Source organism: Protopterus annectens, chromosome 10.part0 (genome assembly GCF_019279795.1).
Source record: "Protopterus annectens isolate FY-2018-M chromosome 10.part0, PAN1.0, whole genome shotgun sequence".
Lineage (NCBI taxonomy): Eukaryota > Metazoa > Chordata > Ceratodontiformes > Protopteridae > Protopterus > Protopterus annectens.
This window is the reverse complement of record NC_056744.1, coordinates 754069283-754094974: the sequence shown is the minus strand read 5'-3', so window position 1 is coordinate 754094974 and position 25692 is coordinate 754069283. Positions and strand designations below refer to the sequence as shown.

Here is a 25692-nt window from a genome sequence, read left to right as displayed (position 1 = left end):
CTTCAGTATCACAGCTACCAGGTAGCTCCTTCCCTGAAGTAACCACCTCACCAGTCCTTGCTGCAAGTATGCAGTCTGTCTGGGTCTCCCCCAGGCTACCAGACCCACATGCTTGTCTCTTAGCCTGACTGTGTGTAACTGCACAAACACATGGTACTGCCTCATCCAAATCCTTCCCTATCAGGACATCTGCAGGATGGTAGTTTGGTACCCTTGTTGTCTCAAGACAATCTACTGTTGGCATTTTGTCTTTCCCAGTTACTGGCTCCCTCACCTTTTGTTTCCCACCTTGCCTCCGTGGACACCTGTATGCCACATGGCCCCACTGGTTGCATTCAAAACATCTAACCCTACCTCCTGGACGTGTACCTGGACTAGTGGCTTCTCCTGCTACTGGCATATTCTGTTGGGGCAGTCTGTGATGCCCACCATGGGTTCCTTTGGACCCATGAGCAGTACTGGGGGTCCGTTTCCTGTGTAGAGCTGCCCTGCTTGCCAGGTATAGGTCTCTGTTATTCCCCAACTCATCTGAAGTGGCACATTGTCTATTAGCTAACCAGATCCTCATGTCCTCAGGCAAAGTGCTAAGGGCTTGTTCCCTCACCAAAAGGTCTGCCAGCCCTACAAAAGTGGTGACCTGACATCCACTCACCCGCATATAGAAATAAGTGCTCAGTTCAGCAACATATTCACACACACTTTCATCTGCCTTGCTTCTATGCTCACGAAACTTTTTCCAATACGTTTCAGGTGTTAGCTTAAACAGTTCTAACAAATAATTTTTAACAGCAGTATAATCAAAACATGCAACGTCAGACATTTTTGACAAAACAGTTACAGCTTTACCATGGAGTAAGGGGGTCAGGAACTGTACCCAGAGCCTTTGGTCAACACCATGCTGTTTACATACCCTCTCAAGCATATGAATGAAACTATCAAAATTATCCCCCTCTTTAAACTGCAGAAGAAATTTGCTGACCTTTTGTGCTTCTGGGGTCCAGTTACTCCCTTCCCCATTACCTCCATGACTCAGGGAAGAGTCAGCATCTCCTTCTCATGCCGCCTCTGCCTCTCCTTTTCCTCAGCTTCCAAATGTAGCAGTTTCTCATTCTCCTCATCCTGCAAACGTTGCAGTTTCTCTTTGTCCTCACTCTCTAGATGCCTTACTCTCTCAGCTGCATCTAGTTCCAAATGCCTGGCCTCCAACTCAAGTCTCTTTAGCTCCAGATGGATTTTTATGTCCAATGCAAAAAGGTTGAGCTGTCCATTCTCCGAGGGTATTATATCTCTGATTGTCCTCTTGGTTGCTGTTTTCTGATGCAGCTGTAACCAAGGCTGCAATCAGGTCTGCCTTAGTCAGGTTTCCATGCATCAGTCCCCTAGCCTGGCACATCTCCATCAGCTGGCTCCTTGTCAGCTTTCCATTCTCCTCTGCTGACATGCTGCCTGCTCACCCTGACTAACTAAGCTAACAAAAGAAATAAAACAATTGTGATCTGGACTCTGAGTATTCACTGTGTGGCTGATTTAGAGTGCAAAACACCTTCAGATCTCACTGTACACCAGCTACAGGAATTCATCTACCCACACCACTACAAGCCAGTTAGTATTTTCCAACCAATTAATATGTGGTGTGGATATCCCACCACTGCCAAGCAATTAATATGTGACGTCCATGCCCTGTTCCAGCAATCAAGGAGCCTCAATCCTCACCACTAACACCAGTGAGGGGCGGCTCATATAGGAAGAAAGGATAACAAATACACACAGTAAAGTGCAATTTCCCTTAAGAGCCACAGAGATCACAGTCAGTCCAGGGCTGGTCACTCCCTTGCTCTCTAGGTCCCCAATAAGACTCCCCACTGGCACAGCTATAGGGTCCAGATCTCAGCTAGTGGGCAAGCTAAAGCATCCAGGACCCTCTCTGTCCAACCAGTGCTTCGTGTCCCTACCCAAGTAGCTCACACACACACACACACACACACACACACACACACACACACACACACACACACACACACACACACACACACACACACACACACACACACACACACTTTGAGAAGAGTTTATACAACCACACAGACACTCCTGGGGAAGGCTGGCACAGGTTCCCTAGCTGTGCCCCCTTTTCCCCAGACTATACAGTAGTACCAGCTGCCACCACCCACTAATATTTATCAGCTATTCAAAGGCCCTTAAAAGGGTGTCCAATTATTACTGTGCAATATTATTATCCAATTGGTAGTATAGCCCAGGGCTAAAGCTATTGAAGTGGCTTTGTACAATTTTACCAAAGGCATGTAAGTACTCTAAAGAGCTTAAATTATCTCTACAAAAACAGCCACAGTTGAAAGGGTTTAAAATATTTAATAACAGTCAAAACACAGGACAACCACCCCTCCCAGATACTTGAAGGTGTTAACCTGTTCCACTATTTTCCCTTCTAGATCAATTCTCAGGTTATTCAGAATTCCCTCATTTTCTGCCACAACAACTGTCTTATCTGTACTCACTTTCAACCTGTGGGTCTTCAGTTTTGCATTCCATTCCCCCTATCCTTAGCTGGATTTCTTAGTCAGTCTGCCTGTAATGCCACATCATCTGCATACAGCTACTTAAGCAATAACTGATGATGTGGTGTGGTATATTGAAGATTTACCCACAGTTGGTGTGTTTAATCATGAGGGCAAAGCCTGAGTGATTAAACAAAGGTGTGGGTAAATCTTCAGTATACCACAACCACGGAGTCGGTTATAGCTATTATACAATGACATTATTTAAGAAAAAAAATACTTACTTTTCTTAAATAATATCTTTGTATAATGGCGGATTGCTGTTCTTCCACCGGTTGTGGTATACTGCTTCTTCGTTTTGATGTACTAAGCATGCGTATGGGACTTGCGTTCCCACGCATACCCAGTACATCAATGCTTTGAAATGGAAGCAACAGAGAAAAGAGACTCTCCATTGCTCCATTTTCTCTCTCTCTCTTTTTTTTTAATTGTAAAAAAAAAAAGGTTTGGGGGCAGTTTATACCAATGGAAAACAGTCCAGGCGACCGGACCTTTTTCCGTTGGTATATTGTGGGATTTACAACGGGCACGCTGGTTGGGCTGGCCAATCAGCGTGCACGTTTTCTAATATTAATAGGGAGTCACTGTATAATTTGTTTTATTCTACATTTTGCTGTCTTTCTAATTCAACAATGCAGAGTCCAACAAATATTCCAGCTCTTTCCCTTCTAGCACTCTAGTACATTTAACAAGTTTAATAACAGCACAGGTGTAGAAAATATACCCTACAGTTCTACAAGTTAAAAGTTCAACATTGTCATATTCCATGGGCATGGTTTCAAGTACAGCTGTTAGCTACCAATTGCAGTTTTTACAACAACAGTATTACTGAAAGTAAAGGCATGTTTACCAACATTACTGTTTTTATTGGTATAGCATTCCTATTAGCAACTGTGAAGTATTTTATTAACTACCATTTCCTAGAACAACAACAATGCAATATGCTGGGCAAAATCTGTCAGCTGTAGCATTAAGTACTGACTTGATATTTATATGCCAAAATATTAAACTCATTCATTCATGAGATATGTAAATGCTATCAAATCACCGGTGCCTTCCATTTCTAGCAGTATCTGCAGATAAACTAGATGTAACTTTTCTTAGGAATTTATGAAAGACAGTATGTGATAATTCGACAGCAAATGACTGTTGACTCATTAAAATGGCCAAGAATATTGTAATCTAAATAATTGCTGTATAAATACTGTTGTTCATGCTCACTAAATTACTTTGGCAACTTGAAAGTTGGGTGACAACACAAGATATTCAAATATCATAAGAGAAGTACAAATTTTCAAAACAAAGTGTAAATGATAGCTAATTACCTGAAACAGTAGTTTATATACTTTATACTATTAAATAAATGGCAACTGCCCAAATAAGATTAAAAAATAGATATGTCAAAAGTCTTAAACTTCTTTTGAAAATGTAATAAATACATTACATATCATGTCTTTGCTTATGGCTTCATATTCCCTCATACTTTTGATCTATTAGCATAATTACATATGAATTTTTTGAAAGGGATCATAGATCTCACAGTTCATCTGCCTGTGATTCATTTGGTTACATAGAAAAAAGTCACTAATCACAAACATGTTGCATTAGTAAATATTGATACCAACCAGCTCTGTGGCACAGAGGGATAAAGCCTTGACTATGTCAGGCAACCCCAGACTGATTAGCAACTCAAGCATTGGAGAACCATGTCAGCAGACTGGCAATGAGTGGACACTATCAGTTCATCTACTATGGGTGGCAATGAGTGGACACTATTAGTTCATCCATTATGGGTGGATGGAGGCAATATTTCCAACTACAATGTTGGCACTTACTGGAGAAGAGGTACATGGCATTTAATGAACTTTTCTAGTGTAAATACCTATTTTACTATTACTTGTATTTTTATTGACATCCTTTCATTTACTATGTAACAATATTGGTTTTCATTTTTATTTGCTACTACTGGAGCTTTCTCTCCGGGTCTCTACTGAAAATGGAAATATATCCAGTTAACAAATGTAAAATAAAAATAAATTAAAAATAAATAAATAAATAATGTACGAGCCAGAGATATGCACTTGACTATGCCAATCCACTGTCACATGGTAGTCTTCATGGGCCCTTTTCAGGAACATGCATGCCTGACCTCTCACTCATGGGATGGCTACTGGCTAGTAGACAGCATGGAGAAAAGAAGGTAAGAAAAAGTAAATAAGAAGAGTGAAAGTAAATTTTGAGACTGCAGAGAAGCTGTGCAATATCCATAGTAGTATATAAACGTGGGGTTGTGTGGTACAGAGGGCTTGCCCCTGAAAAAAGTGCTTTTATTAGAAAGTTTAGCAAATCACAGCTTCCTGTTCAGAGATCCTTTCTCTGTGATCACAAGAAGCATACACAGATAAGACATGAGCTCTAGAACTAGACTCTTTTATTTCTTCAGTCATATATTCACATATAAGTCATGTAATTATGCTATTTTTTTTTCACTTCTGTGAATAGTTGCACTTTGGGCACCCTTATAATAACTCTTTAGATTGGATTAGGCAAGTGTTTATTCTCAGTCTAACTTGTATATTCAAGTGCTAAAAATATACAGATGATAACAAAGTACTTTGTCTAATGACTGTATATTCTTAAAACAAGGAAGGCAGATTCTTGGACTATGGGATATGACTGTACAATTTTGTAAAGAATTTCTGAATAAATGGTATTTTACTTACAAATAATAACACCATTTTTTCTGTTCTTCTTATCAGCATATTTACAGAAAAATGCTAATTTAAGTGAAATTTAAAGAGGCACCATCAGTTATTTGATAACTGTATATTATTAACGTGTCTATATTAGATGAACAAAAGTTCATCTTAGCGAACGCTCACATGAGCGAATATTGCAGAACTCGAAAACCGCAATTGTGAGATCGCGGTACATTGAGGATAGTTATTAGCAATGTCTTTCAGCTTTTCCCAGTTAGGGATCAACACAGCAGATCACCAGTCTGCAGACTGATTGGCAGTGAAGTTTTTATGGTGTCGAGTTGCCAGCCTGGTGCCCATTCTTCACAGAAGGCACTCACACACGCACTCACACACACACACACACACACACACACACACACACACACACACACACACACACACACACACACACGCACACCTACCTTCATGTCTTTAAAACTCACTCAACCGCAAGGAGGACAAGCAAACTCCACACAGAAGGCACACCAGTCAAGAAAAAAAGCGGAGAACCTCTTGCTGTGAGGCGACAATGCTAACCGCTGCACCACCGTGACCATACCTGTTAACTGTATATTACTATGCTGTTGTAATTCAGTCATCATAGTATAGCTGATGCTTCTTCAATGGAGCAGTATCTGTTTCTAAGAAGGAACATTTTGAACTGTCATTCTGTAATGTGATCTATAGCATATCACACCCACCTACAAAGGCTTACTGCTACTTTTTTTCAATAAAGTTTATCTATAAAAAATAGATCTATAAATGTTTAGACAGACGTTTACAATATATATTGTTTTTTTATCAAACACAGATACCTTGGCTTAAACTTAGACCCCATACTATCATTTCATCACCCCTTGAATTTTTAACCAATTCTTACACAAATGAAGCTCTGCCTTAAAATAACACATCTTTTATGCCCATAATCACAGATGATTATTGCCAAAAATTGTTTCATCTCTAGAATATGTTCTACCTGTTACTGTTCTTAACTCATTTAATAATGCAACATGACTACAAACCACTAGCTGCTTTACAAATCTCTCAGGTTTCTAATCACATCACTGCCTTCCTCCAGTGAAAGCCAGTTGGCTTTCTGGCCACCTTCATCTTGTGCCCCTTTGTATTCAAGCTTGTCATTCAACACAAACACCCATCACTCTCTTCCAAATTAATAGTGAAAACCTCCCCCTGTCCCTTTAGAGATGCTAATGAGGAAGTTATCTCACTTAAAAGACCGCCTTGAAAAGTGCAGCTGGAGGAAAAAAAGCATTATTGTTATAGTGTACAAACATGCTGGAATAACCTACCACTGGACATAAGAAATGAGCTAACTCTTCTAACCTTAAAAAAAAATAGGGAATTCTTTGCAGAACATATGTGCATGTTGAAAAGATTCTGGTTCATATTATTTCTAATATAAACCTTCACCACAATATTTATATTACCAGACATCACTAAATATTCAAGTGTCCTTGATTGTCACAGTTTTGCATTTGTATAACTAAATTAATAAATATTGTAGTTATGTTATTTGAAATTAAATGATATATTATAGTAATACTATGCATCTTTATATGTATTTACTGATATTCTTTTCTGTGCCTGGGTCAAGGTTAAAAAGTTTCTTTGGGTCAGCCCACTTACCCTGCTACTAGATAGGAAGAGTGATAGATAAACAGATAAATAGTTAGACATACCTATAAATAAACAGATAGCTAGGGAGGTAAGTAAATATTTACATGGATGGATCAGATGCACAGTGTGGGTGGGACAAAAGGGGTGGATGCCTGGGGGCATGTGATTGTTGCTATCATTCACATAAGCAGCTGTGTCTGTTTTTTAAGTGAATGCAAACAGAATGATCAGAAAGTTGGAAAACATTTTTTTTTTGTTACTAAACTTTCACTTGGTTTGATAGGGCTCCAGTGTAGTGGACTGCTCAGAGCAAAATCTGCCTAGCTACTGCTCCGACATAGATAGATAGATAGATAGATAGATAGATAGATAGATAGATACATAGATACATAGACAGATAGATTATATATGGCAAGATAAAGCACACACACACACACACACACACACACACACACACACACACACACACACACACACACACAAACATACACCTAAACAAAATGAAATTGTACAGAGCAGTTATGCAGTCTTCATAAGGATTACTTTAAAAGTAAGAATGTGCACTTTTAAAATTCTTTATTAAGTAAGTCAGTATGATGAAGACAGTCAATTTATGGGTAAAGAATAATAGCCAAATTAAGTTACAGAGAAATGTGAAAAGCTACATAAAGGTTATATATTTAATTTATGAAGGAAAAATGTATATGCTGACCAACTATGTATTAAGGGACAAATATTCAGCTACTAATTGCAGACCCATCTTTTTAACATTTGTTACGGACAAATGGTTTGAGCGGTCACTCTTGAAATTAATATCTGGTACAGGCCTTCTAATACAAGGGACAATTTTCAGCTGTCTATACTGCTTATGCAATGTGTTACATCCCACAAGCCTTTATTTCTTTGCCAGTTTTCAGGCTATGTCTACATCTGCATATAAAATACATGCTTTTCCACTAAATGTGTATTTGTGAGGAATTACCAGGTACTTTAGGCACATTCCATGAAAATAGGTAGACATAAAAAAGTGGGTCATGAGAATTAATGCTTCACATAAGTGCTACAGCAAACCACTAAGGCGTTTATCAGCATGAGTTGATTAGCTCCTCGTATTGTTTGACAAACATTTCCCACTTTAATTCTGATTCTACTGAGACTATTGACTACTAATTCTATTGTCCTGGGATCACTTGTGGATGTGATTTATGAAGATCTAACCAAAGGCTTCAATTCAATCATTCAGCATGAAATTATTGAAAGTCTATAGCATGAGAAGATAGGTTCAGCAGCAGAATATTTGATATTCTGTTGGGAAGATCATATCAAGTAAGAATACACAAACCATTTTGAAATCGAACATAAGTACAGTGCCGTAAAGGTGTGTGTGTGGTGGAGGGGGTCTGTTTTGGGCCCTTTTTATTCAATCTGGGTATGCAGTCTGTTGAAGGAAATTGTAGAGTTTATTGATTTAAATTTTCAGATGACTGTGTAATTTTTTTGTATTATCACAAATGCTGAAGATCCCCAAATCTTGTTGGGTTGTCTTCAATTATTTACATAGGTATCTAAAATGGATTGGCATATAATATAAATAAGAGTCTAGTACTGTGCTTTCATAACAGTTATTGGTATTTTTACACAGCTTAATAACTGCATTCTGGAGCATATGACAGCATACAAAGATTAAGGCACAATACTTGATTTTATAGCTAACACATCTGATAAGAAGGAATTATTTGAAAATACACTCCATGATGGCCTTGTTTACTCCAGAAACGAGAAAGTAATTATATAATTATTTAAAATAAGGTACTTCCAACAAACTAATACAGTGCTAGCTTTAATTATTCAGGCCTCACACTAAAGACTAACATGGCAAACACCAGTAGAAGAAGTTAAATCATTTCAGTCAGTCAAAAAAATGTAACAATTAGGGTTTTATACACCGTAATGCTCAGGAAGTAGTAATACAAAACCTCTTGTTCTATTAACATTTTAGGTAAATTAGAGGAACATCTAAAAACTGTCCCTAATTTTGATCATTTGTCCCCCCAGAACTTAACAAATAAGGAGAGGGGCTTTCAAAAGCAGTAAAACGCTTTGCTCTTTTTCTTTTTTGACTGTAACAGGTAGCACACGGAACAAAGCTCCATGCACTACAAAAAATTATGAACAGGTCTCTGATTATAACCCTTTTTATGTAGTCTTGACATGGATGCTATAATTCACCTCTCAAGTTTCTCTCTCTCGAGGTGAACTTATTAACATCCATGTCTTAAACACGTAATGGTCTGGTTATGATTGGAGACTTGATTATACTTCTCTATGTTGTGGGAGATTTGTCCTTTTTAATGATTTTATGCAACCTTGGCGTTGGTATGTATAAGTCTGGGGGGTCAGGGGACTTGCCTACCATATTGAGGGGTGCAGGAAGGTTTGACCCCTGCAAAATTAATAGGTTGTTGCTTTTATTTTGTTAACAAAAGAGTGGATGTTTATTTTTCATAATGTCAACTGCAGATTGGACAATTCTTTGTGAAATGTTGGAGAGGTGTAATTATGTGTGTTTAGTGTAAGAGGGTTTTAGAAGTGTGTGTGTGTGGATATGTGTCATGTGTGAGTCTACACACACAATGATTTCATGTTTGATGGTGTGGATGCTCAATGAATGTGTTTTTAGAAGGGTTGTATGTAATGAATGTACACACACATAATATATAAGCATATTAGCAACCAGAATTAGTTTAACATCTATTAACAGTCTCAATCAAAGTCAAAGCTGAGGCTGAAGAAAAATGTAATATTTGTATTAATGTACAGAAATGTGAGTTATAAGTTACAGAGCAAGGGGCAAAACCCCAGAGCAGGAAGAAAAAAATAACCACATACAGAACATGCCAAAATTATACAGCCTGCATCTTCTAGTATCCATACACTTCTTGTATAGTCACTTACCAAAGTTGGCTGGTCCTTTGCTGCGTTCATTTTGGCTGCCAGCCACATTAGAAAAGCTCACATTGTAGTTCGGTCTGTTCTGAGGAGATGCATGGGGCATGCTTTGCTGTGGTTGTGGTGGCCTTGCCTGATTCTGTTGCCATGAAGTTCCTCCCTGCCAATTAAAGCCAGTGCCCTGCTGCCAAGAACTACCACCCATTGACTGGGGGGAGGGTTTCTGTGGTGAACCCATAGGTGGAAATGTTCCACCTGCTCCAGTAGGTGTGGTAGGCTTACTGGAAAATGAAGAACCACCTGTAGAGGAAAAGAAAGTACAGAAAGTTAAATAAACTGCATTCTACACACTGAAGGTTTTGCAGACCAGAAGATTAAAAAGAATTCAGTATAAAAATATACATATGCCAAGGGTTCATTTGCCACTCAAACATGAATAGAATGCAGTAGTTTTCTTGGCAATATCTGGTACTTTGTTAGTTTTGTTAAGCTCATAGACACAGTCTGTCCAAAATGTGCTGCTAGGAAAAAGAAAACTATCCATGCCAGTGTGAAAAAACAGACTATATAGGTTCATGGGTTCATACGTAAGTAGTAGGCTAACTGCCCTCATGGGTCATTTTAAGCCTATCCAATTTTCATTGTTGAGAGTCAAACATTATACATTTTATCTGCAAGGTAAACACCTTCAGCATTATGCCAAACTCCAATCCTTGACATTTGAAGAGTTTTCAGCAATACTGACAGCACACACCCTTTTGTTATCTTTATTAAGATCAGGGACCATGTTTTTTTTAACATGTGATACTGAGAAATGACAAAAAAAAACATGTATAATAGTCTGCAAAGTATATTTGCAGACCTTTTAGGTTACAAGACCATCACCAAGTCATATGTATCATAACGATATTATTACATATTAACTAATGCAACCATTTAATACATAAATATCACATAATTATTAATCAGTAAGAGAAAACATATTCTCTATAGACATTTGTTTTCAGTATTCTAAATATGCAGCACTGGAATTCATGTAAGTGAGTTGATATTGCTTTTTCACTAATAAGAATCAGATGTGAAATATAATTTTTTTATTTTATTGTTTCCTGAATTAGTTATACATAAACATCTTATGAATGCATTCTTTGATGGGAAAGTAATATTGTCCCTCTTCCTATCACACTGAAACACAGTGGGTACGTTTAACATAGTATGGAAACCTATGAGACCAGTAACTTTACAGAAGAGACAGTCATGTCTGCATTTAGTTTTTTTTAAGTTTTACATATATTCTGATTTTTTGGCAGTATCATTTATGGTAGGGAAAGGACAACTAAGATATTTTATTATTTTCTGTTAGATTTACTGCAGGTAGGAAAAAAACACATTTTATGTTTTGCTGCCTACGTTAACATGCAATGTTGTCAGTTTTCTTGGGAGAAAAATCATTCTTCCTGTTGCTGTTTTAAGTAGAAAAGATGTTTTGATGTTTCTTTATTCTTTTAGTCATTTAGGATATCATCTTGCAAGAGGAGGATGGACACAGAAACCACATATTTCTAAGAAATTGTATGCAAGTTAATATTTTTGTCTAAATCTTATTAAGAATGCAAGAATAGTTGCAAAGAAAAACACAGGCCTGTAAAAGTTGAACATCAATGATAAACAGGAATTTCTTCCAAGTATTAAAGGCAGCAAACATCTTTATGTAGTTAACTGTTTCATGTAAGAAGTTACAAGTCTTTCAGATTACTTTTTTTTTCATGCTCCCCGTGAACTCTATAATATATATATATATATATATATATATATATATATATATATATATATATATATATATATATATATATATATATATCTTAAATGTAGTTACTTTCCTCTTGATCATTTATCATTAATACTGCCCTCTCCTAGAAATTCACTTTTAATGTATGAACACATACCCCTACCCTATAAATTCACTGTTTACATAGTCAAATATCTTACTCTTAATACATCTCTATCTGATCAAGCTTTTTTCACCTCACTCACTAATGAATTATGTATAAACACATACCCCTACCCTATAAATTCACTGTTTACATAGTCAAATATCTTACTCTTAATACATCTCTATCTGATCAAGCTTTTTTCACCTCACTCACTAATGAATTCCCCACTTTTTAATTTATTCATGCTTCCACACACTTCTTCTTTTGAAAGTTACTAAACTACTGATCTGACTCTTACCTTACAATTCACATCAAATTATTCTAATGATGATTATTATATATTATAAAATAATCGTTAAATATATATCCAAACTGTCCAGATTTTCACAGAATGTCTAGATTTTTGCCTCATATTTTTCATCTGTTTCTCGTAAAATTTGTGATTTTCTAGTAAATCAGTTGTGGATTGAAGTCAATAAATAATGGCAGCCATTTGAGTTTCATACTTCACACATTTCAGAAAACACATGCTAATGAAAAAACAGTCATTCTAGCAACTTTCTAAGTTTACAATAGCAATATTTAAAATCTGTCCTATTTTTGGGCCTTTGTACCCTCATGATTTTTAGCTTTGTCCAGACTTTTTTTTCTGCAAATTGGTAGAGAGGTATGTTACTAAAATGTTCTTAAGTCCTCCTGTGGATTCTTCTTTGCCATAGTTCCATTTGTTGGTCTCCATCATTGTCTGTACTTCTGTCATAACGATTCTGTCCTCTGTACTTATCTGTAGACTCTCTCTCTCTCTCTCTCTCCCTCCCTCTGCTTTAGGACAGCCTAAATTAGGCATTCATTTAATTCTCAGTTCAGTACCAATGAATTTTGACAAGTGAATAATACTTTCTCTCATACTGTCCATACATATTCCCCTTTCCTGCAGTATGAGTGAAACTCCCACATTCCAAGTCATGCAGTATAACCATTGTTATTAATCTGGTAGTTTTTACTTTTTAAATAATATAGAAAGATGCATATTAACTAAAGCCATAAACATGCTTAGAGATTAAGTATTTCTTTGTATCTCTTCCATATCACTGTCCTAGAATATTTCTGCAATGTATAGCAGTTTACAAATTTTTTTTTTTTGCTGTCTACTATTCTTGATAGAAAGTTTACAGTTACAATCTCAATTGTCTTATATCTATGAGTAAGCAGTTCACTAGATATAATATTTTTTCAGTACCATATTATTTACAAATGTATGTAGGTTTTATATGTATTTTTTTTTTCTTATTTCAATAGTATATCCAACTTGAAATGCATTTAACTTAACATCAATGGATTAAAAAATGGTTGTAAAAGGGGTAGTTTATACAAATTTTTAGAAATATTTCATTCCCAAGTTATCTTTTTACAGGACACACATTTAATAAAAGAAGCTTTGGACAGACTTAATACTGAACACTATTCTGTTTTGACTAGCTCTCATTGTAAACAAAAGAGAAGGGGGTAGCTATTTTATGGACACTTTTGCCTCTACCTAAAATCCTGAATACATTTAGTGTTGAAAAAAGCATGTTTTGTTCAGTGACTTTAGAGAGTTAAAGGAAACTATACATTTTAGTAATATCTATTGGATACCTGGATTAGGAATACAAACAGTTAAGCAGCAGCTGGGGAAATAATACAAATATCAAAGGGAAAAATTATTTTTCCAGGTGACTTTAATCGTATTTTATCTGACAAGAACACCAACACTAGCCGGAAAAGGAAGAAACCTGCCTCAATCCAGGCTTCGATGGAGTTCACTGGCCTATATAACATGATAGATATAAATGAATTTTCAGTATTAGACTCACTCTTTTTTACACATTTCTCATACGGGCATGGAACACAATCATGAATAGATAGAGTATATGTTTCAAATGAGATCATTAGGAGAGTAGATAATGCTGAAGTAGTCTCTTGCCCACTGTCAGATTATAAAGTGATAACATTTGAAGTTATATTGAATTCTAGTAGTAACATCCCAATTAAAAGAATTCCTGCATATATAACCAATATGAAAGACTTTAAAGAGTTCTTTAACAAAGAAATTCAAACTTTTATTGAAATTAATCATACAGTTAATACAGTAGAGATTTTTGTATGGGACTCTTTAAAAGCATACCTTTTAGGCAAAATTACAATTTGGTATACACAAAAAAAGAAACAATGGGACAAAGAATTGATAGATTTACAGCAGAAAATTGATAAGTTAAAACTAGATAGTCAAAAAGGAAATAATAGCTTGACAGAAGAAATAAATAGCTTAAACAGTAAATATTTAGATATTTTCCAACATAAAACTATGATAAATTTAGAAAATATTAAAATAACTAATTATTACATAAATCCTAGATCCATGCATAAATTGACTACTAGAACAAACATGATTGTTAAATTAAACCACATCAAAGAATTATACTCCTCTAGTAGTAAAAAGAAGGTTACTGAAATTGAAGATATACTGGATGTTTTCAGGTCTCATTTTAATAAGATTAATCAGCACAAACCAACAATAGATACACAAGATCTAACTAAAACATTTATAAAAATAGACTGAAAATAGACTGCCACATGATCAGATAAAAAATAATTGACAAGCGTATATCAATGTCTGATCTCAAAACATTAATAAACTAAAACCCAATAAGGCACCTGGAAATTATGGCATAATACCTGAACTATACAAAATGATGACTAAGGATGCTTTGAGCATTTTACTAGAGGTATTTTTAATAGTTAAAGGACTTACAAATGTGCCACCTTCCTGGAACTACACCCTAATATCCCCAGTTTTAAAACATGAGAAAGACTAAACACAATGTTCTTCAAATAGACTAATTTCATTATTAAATGGACAATGTATGCCTCTAGAATGAAACAATTTCTTCCAGTGTTGATAAACAATGATCAGACTGGGTTTATAATGAACAGGAACACCCATGATAATATCAGACTGGGTTTATAATGAACAGGAACACCTATGATAATATCAAGAGATACGTTTATAGAGCAGTTAATAATGCTGATGGAATTTCCCACAAATGGGAAAGGAATTTTATCAATATTGTACAAATTAGTTAAATAAACAAGAGTTCATAAAAACAAAATATATGGAAATACTATGAAACAGTCAATGGTAAAATGCCAGATGATAAAGATAAAAAAAAACTAATTCTTACATCTCCAAAACTAACATCTTTATATACATAGAACATATTTAAAACTACACAAATTAGAACTAATTTATAATAAAGAAAATAGATGTTAGAGATGTAAATCACAATCAATAGCCAATTGGCAACACATGTTCTATGAATACAATTTACTTAAACAATATTAGGAAAGTATTAGCTATTTGTTACAGGCACTTTTCACTGATAATTTTCAACTTACAAAATCTCTAGTTTTGTTGAATGCACCTGTGCCTTCTTGTGTTCCAAGGCAAAAATATGTACTTTTTTGGACTCTCCTTGCTATTGCAAGGAAAATATTACACAGAACTGGAAAGCTGTAACTCCTCCCAATTTTAAACATTTCAAGAACATGGTTTTATCAGTCGTGCATTTGGAATTGAAAACAATCAAGGGAAGAACAAAACCACCTACTTCCTTAAGCATTGCATGGCAGAATGTAAATCAAGTGCTGGAAACAGATGACTGTAATAAATTATAATTTAATTCAAAGACACATTCAAGAAAACAATGTTTTTTTGAAGTATAGACATCCAAAGTAAATGGTTGGTTTTGTAATGTTTGTTTTTGGAATTGTTTCTTCAATTTAAGCTTTGACTATGTAATTATTTCTTTGATATACATACTGTATATATGTTTATGTTTGTGAAAATCAATAAACGTTTATTCAGTAAAAAAGGAGATAATTGATTATACTAATAATTCAAAAAAAGAACTAACTTTGGTTAGTCTGGATATCAATAAAGCATTTGATTAGTTAATTGGGAGTATGTACTATTAGTACTGGAAAAATGTAATTTTTCAAACAATTCCTTGCAATTAATCGAACTTCTCTATGAAAACTCCTTTGCATACATTAAGATAGGCTCATATACTTCCCAATCAATCATGATTACTAAAGGTTACAGAGTTGTTGCCATTGCTTTTTGCTCTAGTTATGGAACCTTTTGCAAATTATATAAGATCAAATAAAAACATCAAAGGCATACTAATAAATAATGATTTAATCCCCAAAATACAATTTCTTGCAGATGACATCCTATTAACTTTGACTAATTGCAATTCTTCTGTTATTGCAGTATTCCAAGCAAAAGAAATGTTCCAGAAGAAATCGGGGCTCAGTTTTAATGAGGACAAGACTAAAATGCTGCCTATTACCTATAATATCAATTAAATAGATAACACATTATATAAATACATTTTGAAAGATGGTAAAATCACTTACTTAGGTGTAATCTTGTCTGATAATATTAAATATATAACAACCGTTAATTATAATAACTTAAATTCCACAAAACAAACTCTTAATAAATGGAATAATTGTTTTTCACTATGGAAGAGAAATTCTCCTTAATTAAAATGATTATTCTTCCTATAATTCTATATATAATGCAATCTTTATCCCTCCCACTCCTCCAAAAAACATAAAAGAGTATAATTATTTGATTCTGAGATTTTGATGGTTCCCTAATAAGCCTAGAATGCCTTTAAGCCAGCACATTAAGACTGGACATTGGGTGGTATTGGTCTTCCAGATTTAGAATTATATTATTAATCCTCAATTGTTAAGCCAATAATTTCTTGGTTAAATAATTATAATGCCAAATGGAAGAATATTCAGGAGGTATTTAGTGTAAATCCAATAATTTAACAAAATCATATAATACTAAAATAGCTACTAATACATTTAATTGGTTAGAAAAAGACTATTTTATAGAAAACAAAAACAAACCAGTTAACTTTTATTATATTAATATGATAATAACCTCCTTTAAAAAATTAATTTTCAGGAACCATGACTATAAAGCATGGGTTTTCTTTGTATTGTCAATTGCCTATATTCAAATTAGTATTAATAGATTCAATTTAACAACAATGACTACATTTAAAGACAAAAACCTGTTATACTGGTATCAATTACTAGACAATTAGACAATGGGAAGTTACAAAATGTTGACCATATCATTAATACGTTAGAGTTAATCAAAGATATGTGGTTAGAAATTCAAAACTGTGGACAATTTGTTGAGCATAAGATTAATCTAATGTAACCAATAGTTAGAAATTCTTTTCCCATATTCATTGATTTACTCATTATTCTATTACATCAGAATATAATTGGAAAGGGACTTCTATCTAAAACATATAAGGTACTTATGTCACAGAGAAAACTATTGGGGTTATTTTAGACTTGTTAATAATAACTTCCCAAGTGAAGATGATCAAAAACTAATAATCCAGTCTTCAAAACAAACTACTTCATCACTAAGGTGGAGGATATTCTCTTGGAAGTTCATACAATGAACATTTATCACACCACATGAAGTTGAACTGATGTGTAATAAAGACATGTGATGCTGGAGATGTAAACTAAATGGTAAAGCTGACAGGCAGCATATGTTTTACAATTATGTAAATCTTAAAACTTATTGGGATAATATGAATTCTCTCTTACAGTCTGTTTTTAATTATAAATTTATGCTGACCAAATTTCTTATTTTATTTAATACATGTATTCCCACTTGTGTCATGAAAATAAAATGCCCTCTTTTATGGAGTATCTTAACACTAGTAAGAAAAGCCCTCACCAAGAACTGGAAGACTCAGACTACTCCTACTAGGAAGGAATTTATACACTTGGCAACTGAAGTTTGTCATCTTAAACTTATCACAATCAGGATAAGAACATATAGAATCACCTCTTCATATAATATATGGTTGAAATTCAAAAAACTGCTGGATAAACAGACTTTAATAATTAACTAACAACTATGCATCACATTTTTCTGTTTAAAAAATTGCTTTATAGTAGGCAACATTGTAAATAGTTATTTCAGTTATGTATATTTGTTTTATAATATTTATATTGTCCTATATTACTGCTGTGTTAAAAGTTTCAAGAAAAACAATTGAGAAAAAAAATTCTGCGTGTATCCTTTTTGACACTGATTTTTTTCGGTTTTTGCATCATTTCCATCCTTTTCCCTTATTGATGGAACTGACATATTAACAAGCTGAGCCCTATTTCATTACCCAGCTGGATGTCAGAAGAGGTGGATAACCCTCACTTCCTTCTCCTTCATTATCCTTAATCCATCCTGTACCATACTTGTATCCATCCTCTACTCAACCAGCCTAAACTCATTCAGGGATAGCTATGAGTTCTGCACTCCTGTATCACATGTTCTGGACTACTCTTTTGTCATTTGTTCTCAGTGTCTTTTCTAGCATTCTTTCTACTTCAAAGTGCTCATTATTTAAAACAGGTTTCTATTACCTGGTCATGACCCATATCTTGACATTATTTCCAAGTGTCTCTACTGATAATCTGAGCAAGCTCAGACATCTGTTTCACAATTTCCACTCCTCTATGAATTTTTTATGTTTTTATTTTTTATGTATTTATGTATTTATTTTTTTGCTAAATTTCTCTAATCTTAGCCATTTTATTCAAACCATGGATGGAGTTTACATACCATCAAATGTGCTGCATGCAACACACTAGCATTTCCTTTTATGCCTGTCATTTAACAGCATGTCCATTTATTTTACACATGACTCTGCTCTAGCCTTTTAGTCTTCTTTCTCCCCAGATGAATGTAACTATTATCTTTTAAGAGTTTTGTAATCCTTTTGCTGCTACACTTCAGTGGATATGCCCACAATAGTATTTTTTTTCGCAGTAGGATCATAATAAGACAAATGACCATTATTCTTTGGGCATGGAAGAACACTTTTCTCAACCTCCAACAGCTCAGTGATTTCTGAATACAGCTCTCCATGGTTAATTTATTTTGCTTTACACAGTCCCTAAAGAATGAGGAACAATAAGTATTTCACTAGGTAGGAACTTTGGGACTACTTTAGAGACATTTCCTTTTGCTGAAGTACAGTTTTCTTTACTGTATCTGTAGCTGGAGATTTTGCTAGTCTATAAGGATGTCACCTCAATGCAACTGCCAGCTGTAGAAAGGAAGACTCTGTGAGTATGTAACTAAGAGCTATTCAGAACATACAGCCATTTTGTTGACCATAAGACTGTTGCAAGTTACAGTGCCACCTTCTAATTATGTAACTCTGCTGAGTGCTTTCAAACCCCATTGGGAAAATGGTTGTGGTACCCAGAAGGGACATTATGAAAAGGGGATTACCTGAGTTTGATTGTATATTGTTACTTGCCAGCTGTACTAGTCATAGATTGTCCCTATAAAACAAACCTTATCTTAACTGTATTCAGTAGCAGAGCATATTATGCCAAAGGTCAAAGACTGACTTCATAGTCATTTCAACACATCTTAGGACAAAGATTTTGGGTACTAGAATAAGATGTACTGATCTTTCACCTGATTATCATTTGAGGTCAGTTGAGTTACATGATCAATGCAGCAGCTGGACAGTCATAAGAAACCTAAAGGTGTAGTGAGGGTATCCAGGGAATGCCTAGTATATGTTTATATGGACAGAGTTGGCATAATGGTTTAGGTCTAGATTCAGTCATAACATCTACACAATGCTTGTGTAGAATTTACTTGTTTTACCTGTGTCTCTATAGGGTTTCTCCCGCCTCCCCAAAACATGCTGAGTGTGTCCACCTCAAAAATCACTCAAAATGGAGTTGAGAGCAACAGCATATTCCCTAGATGTTGTCTATCAGGGGAAGACTTGTACACACAAACTGCTTCATGCATTAGCTGTGATGCTTACTATCCTCTACATAGGAGAACACAGATTACAGACTGTGTGCCATGTCACATCTAGCCATGTGACAGTGTAAATATTGGCTCAAGGTCACATTGATTAATGTCGTCAAAATGGATGGAGATTTTTTTTAGGTATAAGTAGGTTAAAGAACCTGGCCTACTCCTACCTATATCCCAAGAACCCATACTAAGGGTGGAAATGGTCTAACTGCCCCTTTTGGCCACTGTATGCCAGCCAACAATCATTCAGCAGCCCTGTGTCAATAAGCTACTGGTTGGCTGATGTCCAGGTGCCTAGTTTGGATTACCCGGGATTGCTCTGTTGAACAAAAGCTGGATGTAAAATCAAGCAACCTGTCAAACACTCAGTATAGATTTATTGACAAGTTGTTGGAAGTAGATAACATGATGATAAGGAGGAGGTTGGACATCCTCTGTATTCAGGAGACAAGATGGAAGGGTAGTGCACGAAAGCTATTGGCTTGGCTTGGGATCCACAGCCTCCTACTAGGGGGCAGGACAGACTAGAAATGGGGTGGGGATTGTATTGAGGGAGATGCTTTAGAAGACAGTGAGGAATGTCATCAGAATTAGTGACAGACCTATGGCAAGCTGACTCCAATATAAGGTCAGGACACTATTCATAATCTCCACCTATTACCACAGCAGGGTTTTGATAGCAAGGAAAAGAGTGCATTCAGGCACCAAAAGTTCTGGAATAGCATCACTACCCTCCTCCGTCCAGGTAAAAATGTCAACCCCTGCCCTGATCCTAACACCCCAGATCTCTCCTTAGCTACCCAATTTAACTCCTTCTTCATCAACTCTATCACTAAACTTAATTCATCCTTTACTAATACTACACCTTACCCACACTCACCTACCTCCCGCAAAACACATTCCTCAAGCAACAAAACCTCTCAACCCCATCCCTTTACATTCAAACCTGTTTCTATCTCTACCATAAAAAAGCTCCTACTCAATTTGAAGCCATGTTCAAATGCCCCAGATGACCTTCCATCTAACTTCCTTAAGCTGGCTGTCAGTGATATAGCCTTCATCATCTCCATCCTAATAAACCAGCCAATCCATGAATCTAGCATACCCACACTCTGGAAGAAAGCCTATATCATACCCCTTCACAAAGGGGGAAACAATACTGAAATTTCCAACTTCCGGCCAATTGCCATTATCTCCCCTATTTCCAAAATCTTAAAAAAAATGCATCCACCTACAACTACTACCCTACCTGCTTGATAACCATCTGCTTACCCCTACTCATCATGGCTTCAGCACCACTACTGCTCTCCTTCCTCGAAACTGTCAATTCTGCCTGCGACTCAGGCCATATTGTTTCTACCATACTGCTTGGCCTATCTAAAGCTTTTGATACAATTCCACACAACCTCCTCTTGTCTAAACTCTCTCATCTTAATCTAGCCACCTCCTCTCTCAACTGGTTCTCCAGCTACATGTCTAATAGGCAGCAATCAGTCAAGTGGAAACACTGTACTTCCTCATTCCTCAACACTCTTACAGGAGTACCACAAGGGTCCATATTAGGCCCTCTGCTATTTAATATTTTTATAAATGACTTCCACTAGTGTACTTCTAATGCCAAGCTCATCCAATATGCAGATGAGTCTACAATAAGCTGCTCCTCTAATCCCTCCCCATGCTCCAGAAAATTACCCAGGAAGCCTTCCTAACTACCAAGAACTGGATGTTTAACAAGCAGCTAGCCCCAAATGCCTCTAAGTCCAAAATCATGATATCCACCCCCTCAAAGAACACTAATATTGACATGAATTCTTTCTCCATAACTAGCCAAAACAATACCCCTATAGAAGTTGTACCCCACACAAAACTACTTGGTGTCACTATTGACACACAACTTAAGTTTGACATACATCTTCAAACAAATATGTAGAAAACACACCAAAAACTAGGCTTGCTCTACCGCCATAACCACTACCTTACTCCCGCTACTAAACATGTCCTTTCTACCACCTACCTCATCCTCTCCCTGCTATATGGTGCTCCCCTCCTTACTAATCTCCAAAGCGGTCTAAAGTCAAAACTAGCTTCCTGTTACAACAAAATTTCTAAATTTGCCACTAGTGCCCAGTCCTCCACTCACCACTGTAATGCCCTTCAAAAATTAAACTGGCTTGAACTACCCCACCACCTCTCTTTCATCCAACTTACTTGTGCACACAAACTTATCTTTAAACCCTCTCTCTGCCCATCACTTAACACCTCCCCTCAAACTTCACCAGCCAGATAGACTACTCAGGTCAAATAATCAGAACCTACTCAAAGTATATAGACCAGCTCATACTCCAGGCAAATTCCTTTTATCCTTCTCTCTATCCAGACTCTGAAACTCCCTCTCTTCTCATATTCGTACCACCACCAACCACTCCAGCTTCAAAACCTTGCTCCACTCCCACCTCTCATACCTCTGGGAATGCTCCTGCTCCCATCTCTCCTGACTCTCCTTTAGTTGTCTATAGCCTATCTACCTCTCTTCTCTATTCCTCATATCCTAACCCCTATCCATTACTTCCTCATACCCCACCTATCCCTCTTCTCTAATTATTATATCACATCTCTTCACTGTATACCCTCCTACCTAATCTCCTCCTCCACCATTCCTCCTGACTTCCTTCTATTACATTACACCCACATTCCTCCTATCCTCCTCCACCATTCCTCCTGACTTCCTTCTATTACATTACACCCACATTCCTCCTGTCCTCTTCCACCATTCCTTCTGACTTCCTTCTATTACATTATACCCACATTCCTCCTATCCTCCTACACCATTCCTCCTGACTTCCTTCTATTACATTATACCCACATTCCTCCTATCCTCCTACACCGTTCCTCCTGACTTCCTTCTATTACATTACACCCACATTCCTCCTATCCTCCTACACCATTCCTCCTGACTTCCTTCTATTACATTACACCCACATTCCTCCTATCCTCCTACACCATTCCTCCTGACTTCCTTCTATTACATTATACCCACATTCCTCCTATCCTCCTACACCATTCCTCCTGACTTCCTTCTATTACATTACACCCACATTCCTCCTATCCTCCTACACCATTCCTCCTGACTTCCTTCTATTACATTATACCCACATTCCTCCTATCCTCCTACACCATTCCTCCTGACTTCCTTCTATTACATTACACCCACATTCCTCCTATCATCCTACACCATTCCTCCTGACTTCCTTCTCTTACATTACACCCAAATTCCTCTTATTTATTGCTCTATTCCATCCTTCTTTCACTATCACTCCTTTTGTGAATTTTAAACCAGAAATCACTATTGTAGACCATGTAAATATATGTACATACTCTGCTTTCTCTGTTAAAGCATTTTATCTATTGTTTTCTCTCTTAAATCTGATGTTAATATATCTTCTATTACTATGTATGCTACAAATGTTTTGTTGGTTTGCTTTATATCGTTTGTTTAACCTTCTTGGAGCTTTTCTCCCCGGGACTCCATTGAAAACGGGCTCCTTCGGCCCAATGGACTATCCTGGAAAACAAACTGTAAATAAATAAATTAAATAAAATTGTAAGACCTACTAGACAAATAAGGGCAGCATGAGTTGATGCTGATAATGGAGAGGTCTAAATGTACATATCTGGACAGAAAGAGCAGAATATGAGGACTGCCTGGGACTACATGGGTGAGTAAATAGAAATAAAGAAGGAGAAACCATTGTAAATCTTCATCTGGCAAATGACTTGATGTACCAACACACGGTTCAGCAAGAGAGTCATTCACAAGATAACATACAATTGTGGCCAACATGCAATTCAGGTAAACTAAAAAAAAACAAAAAGAACAGTATAAATGTGTGTTAATAATAAACTTTGGTTCTTTAACTCAGGTAGACTACTTTCTAGTACGAAAAGGGAATTTGAGGTAGAATCAGTAATTGCAAAGTAATCTCCAGTGAAACAGGTGGCCCACAGCATTAACCACTAGTTACCACAATCAGCTGCAAGCAATGGTCAGAGACTGCTCCAAGCTCAACAGAGACAAGGTCGAAGACCTGGAAGATGACTGGAGAGAAAGCACAAGATTTCAAGGAAATAATCAGGATTCTAGCCCCTTGAGAAGAAAAGGAACTAGATGGAGCTGAAGAAAAATTGCACCCTAGCAGTTTCTGGAAAATGACTCAGTACTTGGCACAAAGAAACCACCAGGTTGCAAGGAAAAGAAGAAGACAGTCATCAGAAATCCTTCATACGGGATGCTGAGAACAGCCTGCTCACCAGTCCACAGGACATCAAAGGCAGACGAAAAGAGTGCTTTCGACAGCTTTTGAATGAAGAAAACACCGCAGAAGCTGTACTGCACCAGACACAGCCTATGACAAAAGAAGAGGATCCCACCTTTGAATAAGTAAGAGCAGCACTAAGGAAAATGAAGTTAGAAAAGTCAGCAGGCTCAGATAAGGTCACATCAGATATGATGAAGATCTGGAGGGTACTCATAGCAGTATGGAGAGAAAGACATATCACAGATGACTGGAAAATAAGCATACTAGTGCCAAAGGACAAAAACAAAGGGGACAGTCGCAACTATGGGCAGTACAGTGGTATCAAATGCCTGTCACACTGCGTAAAAAGTCTAGAGAGGGAGACTGACAAACAAATATGGTGAGTAATAGAATGTAAGATGGGAGATGAACAGTTCAGATACAGATCACGATGCAGTACAACTGACTCAGTGTTTGCAGTGAGACAGATAGTTTAGAAGAAGTTAGAGATGATGAACGAGTTCAACTGGGTATTCCAAGAGTTGGAGAAAGCATATGACAAGGTCCAAAGAAAACTGATTTGGGCAGTCCTGAGGTGCTCTTAAGTCCTGGAAACATTAGTAGAATTGGTGCTGGCTATGTACAGGGACCTGATGACATAAGTATAACCAATGCTTGGACTCAAAGAAGGGTTCACAGTGGGAATGTGTGTGCATGAAGGTTCAGCTGTGAGCCCACTGCTGTTCATACTGGTGCTGGACTACATTAGCAAACAGGTCAGTGGGGACAAATCAACAAAGAAGCTGCATGCAGATGATATGGAATTTCAGGCAGACTCTGAACAAGAACTTCATCAAATGATAGGGGACTAGAATGCGAAATGAAGGCATACTGGATGAAACTGAGTACTGATAATACAGCTATCATGGCAGCAACTGGGTGAAATCAGAAGAATGTGAGTATTGAGATAGAAGGGAAATAGTGGAACAGGTTAACAGCTTCAAGTATTCTGGCAGAAGTGGTTGAATGAGTCTGAAAGAGTAGGTCAAATCCAGACTCAGAGGGGCTGCAGCCAGCTGACACAAAGTGTCAGGGTTAGTGTATGACAGAAGAATGACAAAGAAGCACAAAAATAAGGTGTACAAAACAATGGTGTGGCACGTGCACTTGTATATCACAGAAGCCTAGGCAGTGAAGGCAGAGCAGTTGAGAAAGCCGGAGGTGATGGAGCTGAAGTGTATGAGATGGGTGGTAGGATGCACACTGTGGTACAAATGAAGAAATGAGGACATCAGAGCAGAAGCCCTAGCAGCTCCAAATGCAGAGAAGATCAAAGAAAGCAGATTACAGTGATCCAGGCACATGTGCAGCAAAGCAGAAGACAGTGTGTTGAAGAAGATTGGAGACAGACAGGAAGAATGCAGGAGGAATTGAGGGCATCCAACAAAGAATTATTACCTGCAACAGTCAGACCTGACTGTCAAAGAAGGTAGGAGAGTAGCATTAAATCATGTGAGATGGCGTCAGTTGATGTGACATCACAACCCCATGTAGAAAATGGGAAAATGGGGGTTGATGATGATGATGATTACATTTACATTTATATATGGAATGTGTTCAATG

General features: G+C 36.6%; 1 protein-coding gene across 2 annotated transcripts in view; it reads right to left on the bottom strand.

The window, feature by feature from the left end:
* The window catches only part of DNAJC6 (DnaJ heat shock protein family (Hsp40) member C6), a 953450-nt gene that overhangs the window by 150341 nt on the left and 777417 nt on the right, over positions 1-25692 (bottom strand). For both annotated transcript variants that reach the window (XM_044085567.1, XM_044085566.1), the window contains exon 16: positions 9911-10204. In XM_044085567.1, the coding sequence (XP_043941502.1) occupies positions 9911-10204 (294 nt within the window). The remainder of the gene's footprint in view (positions 1-9910; positions 10205-25692) is intronic.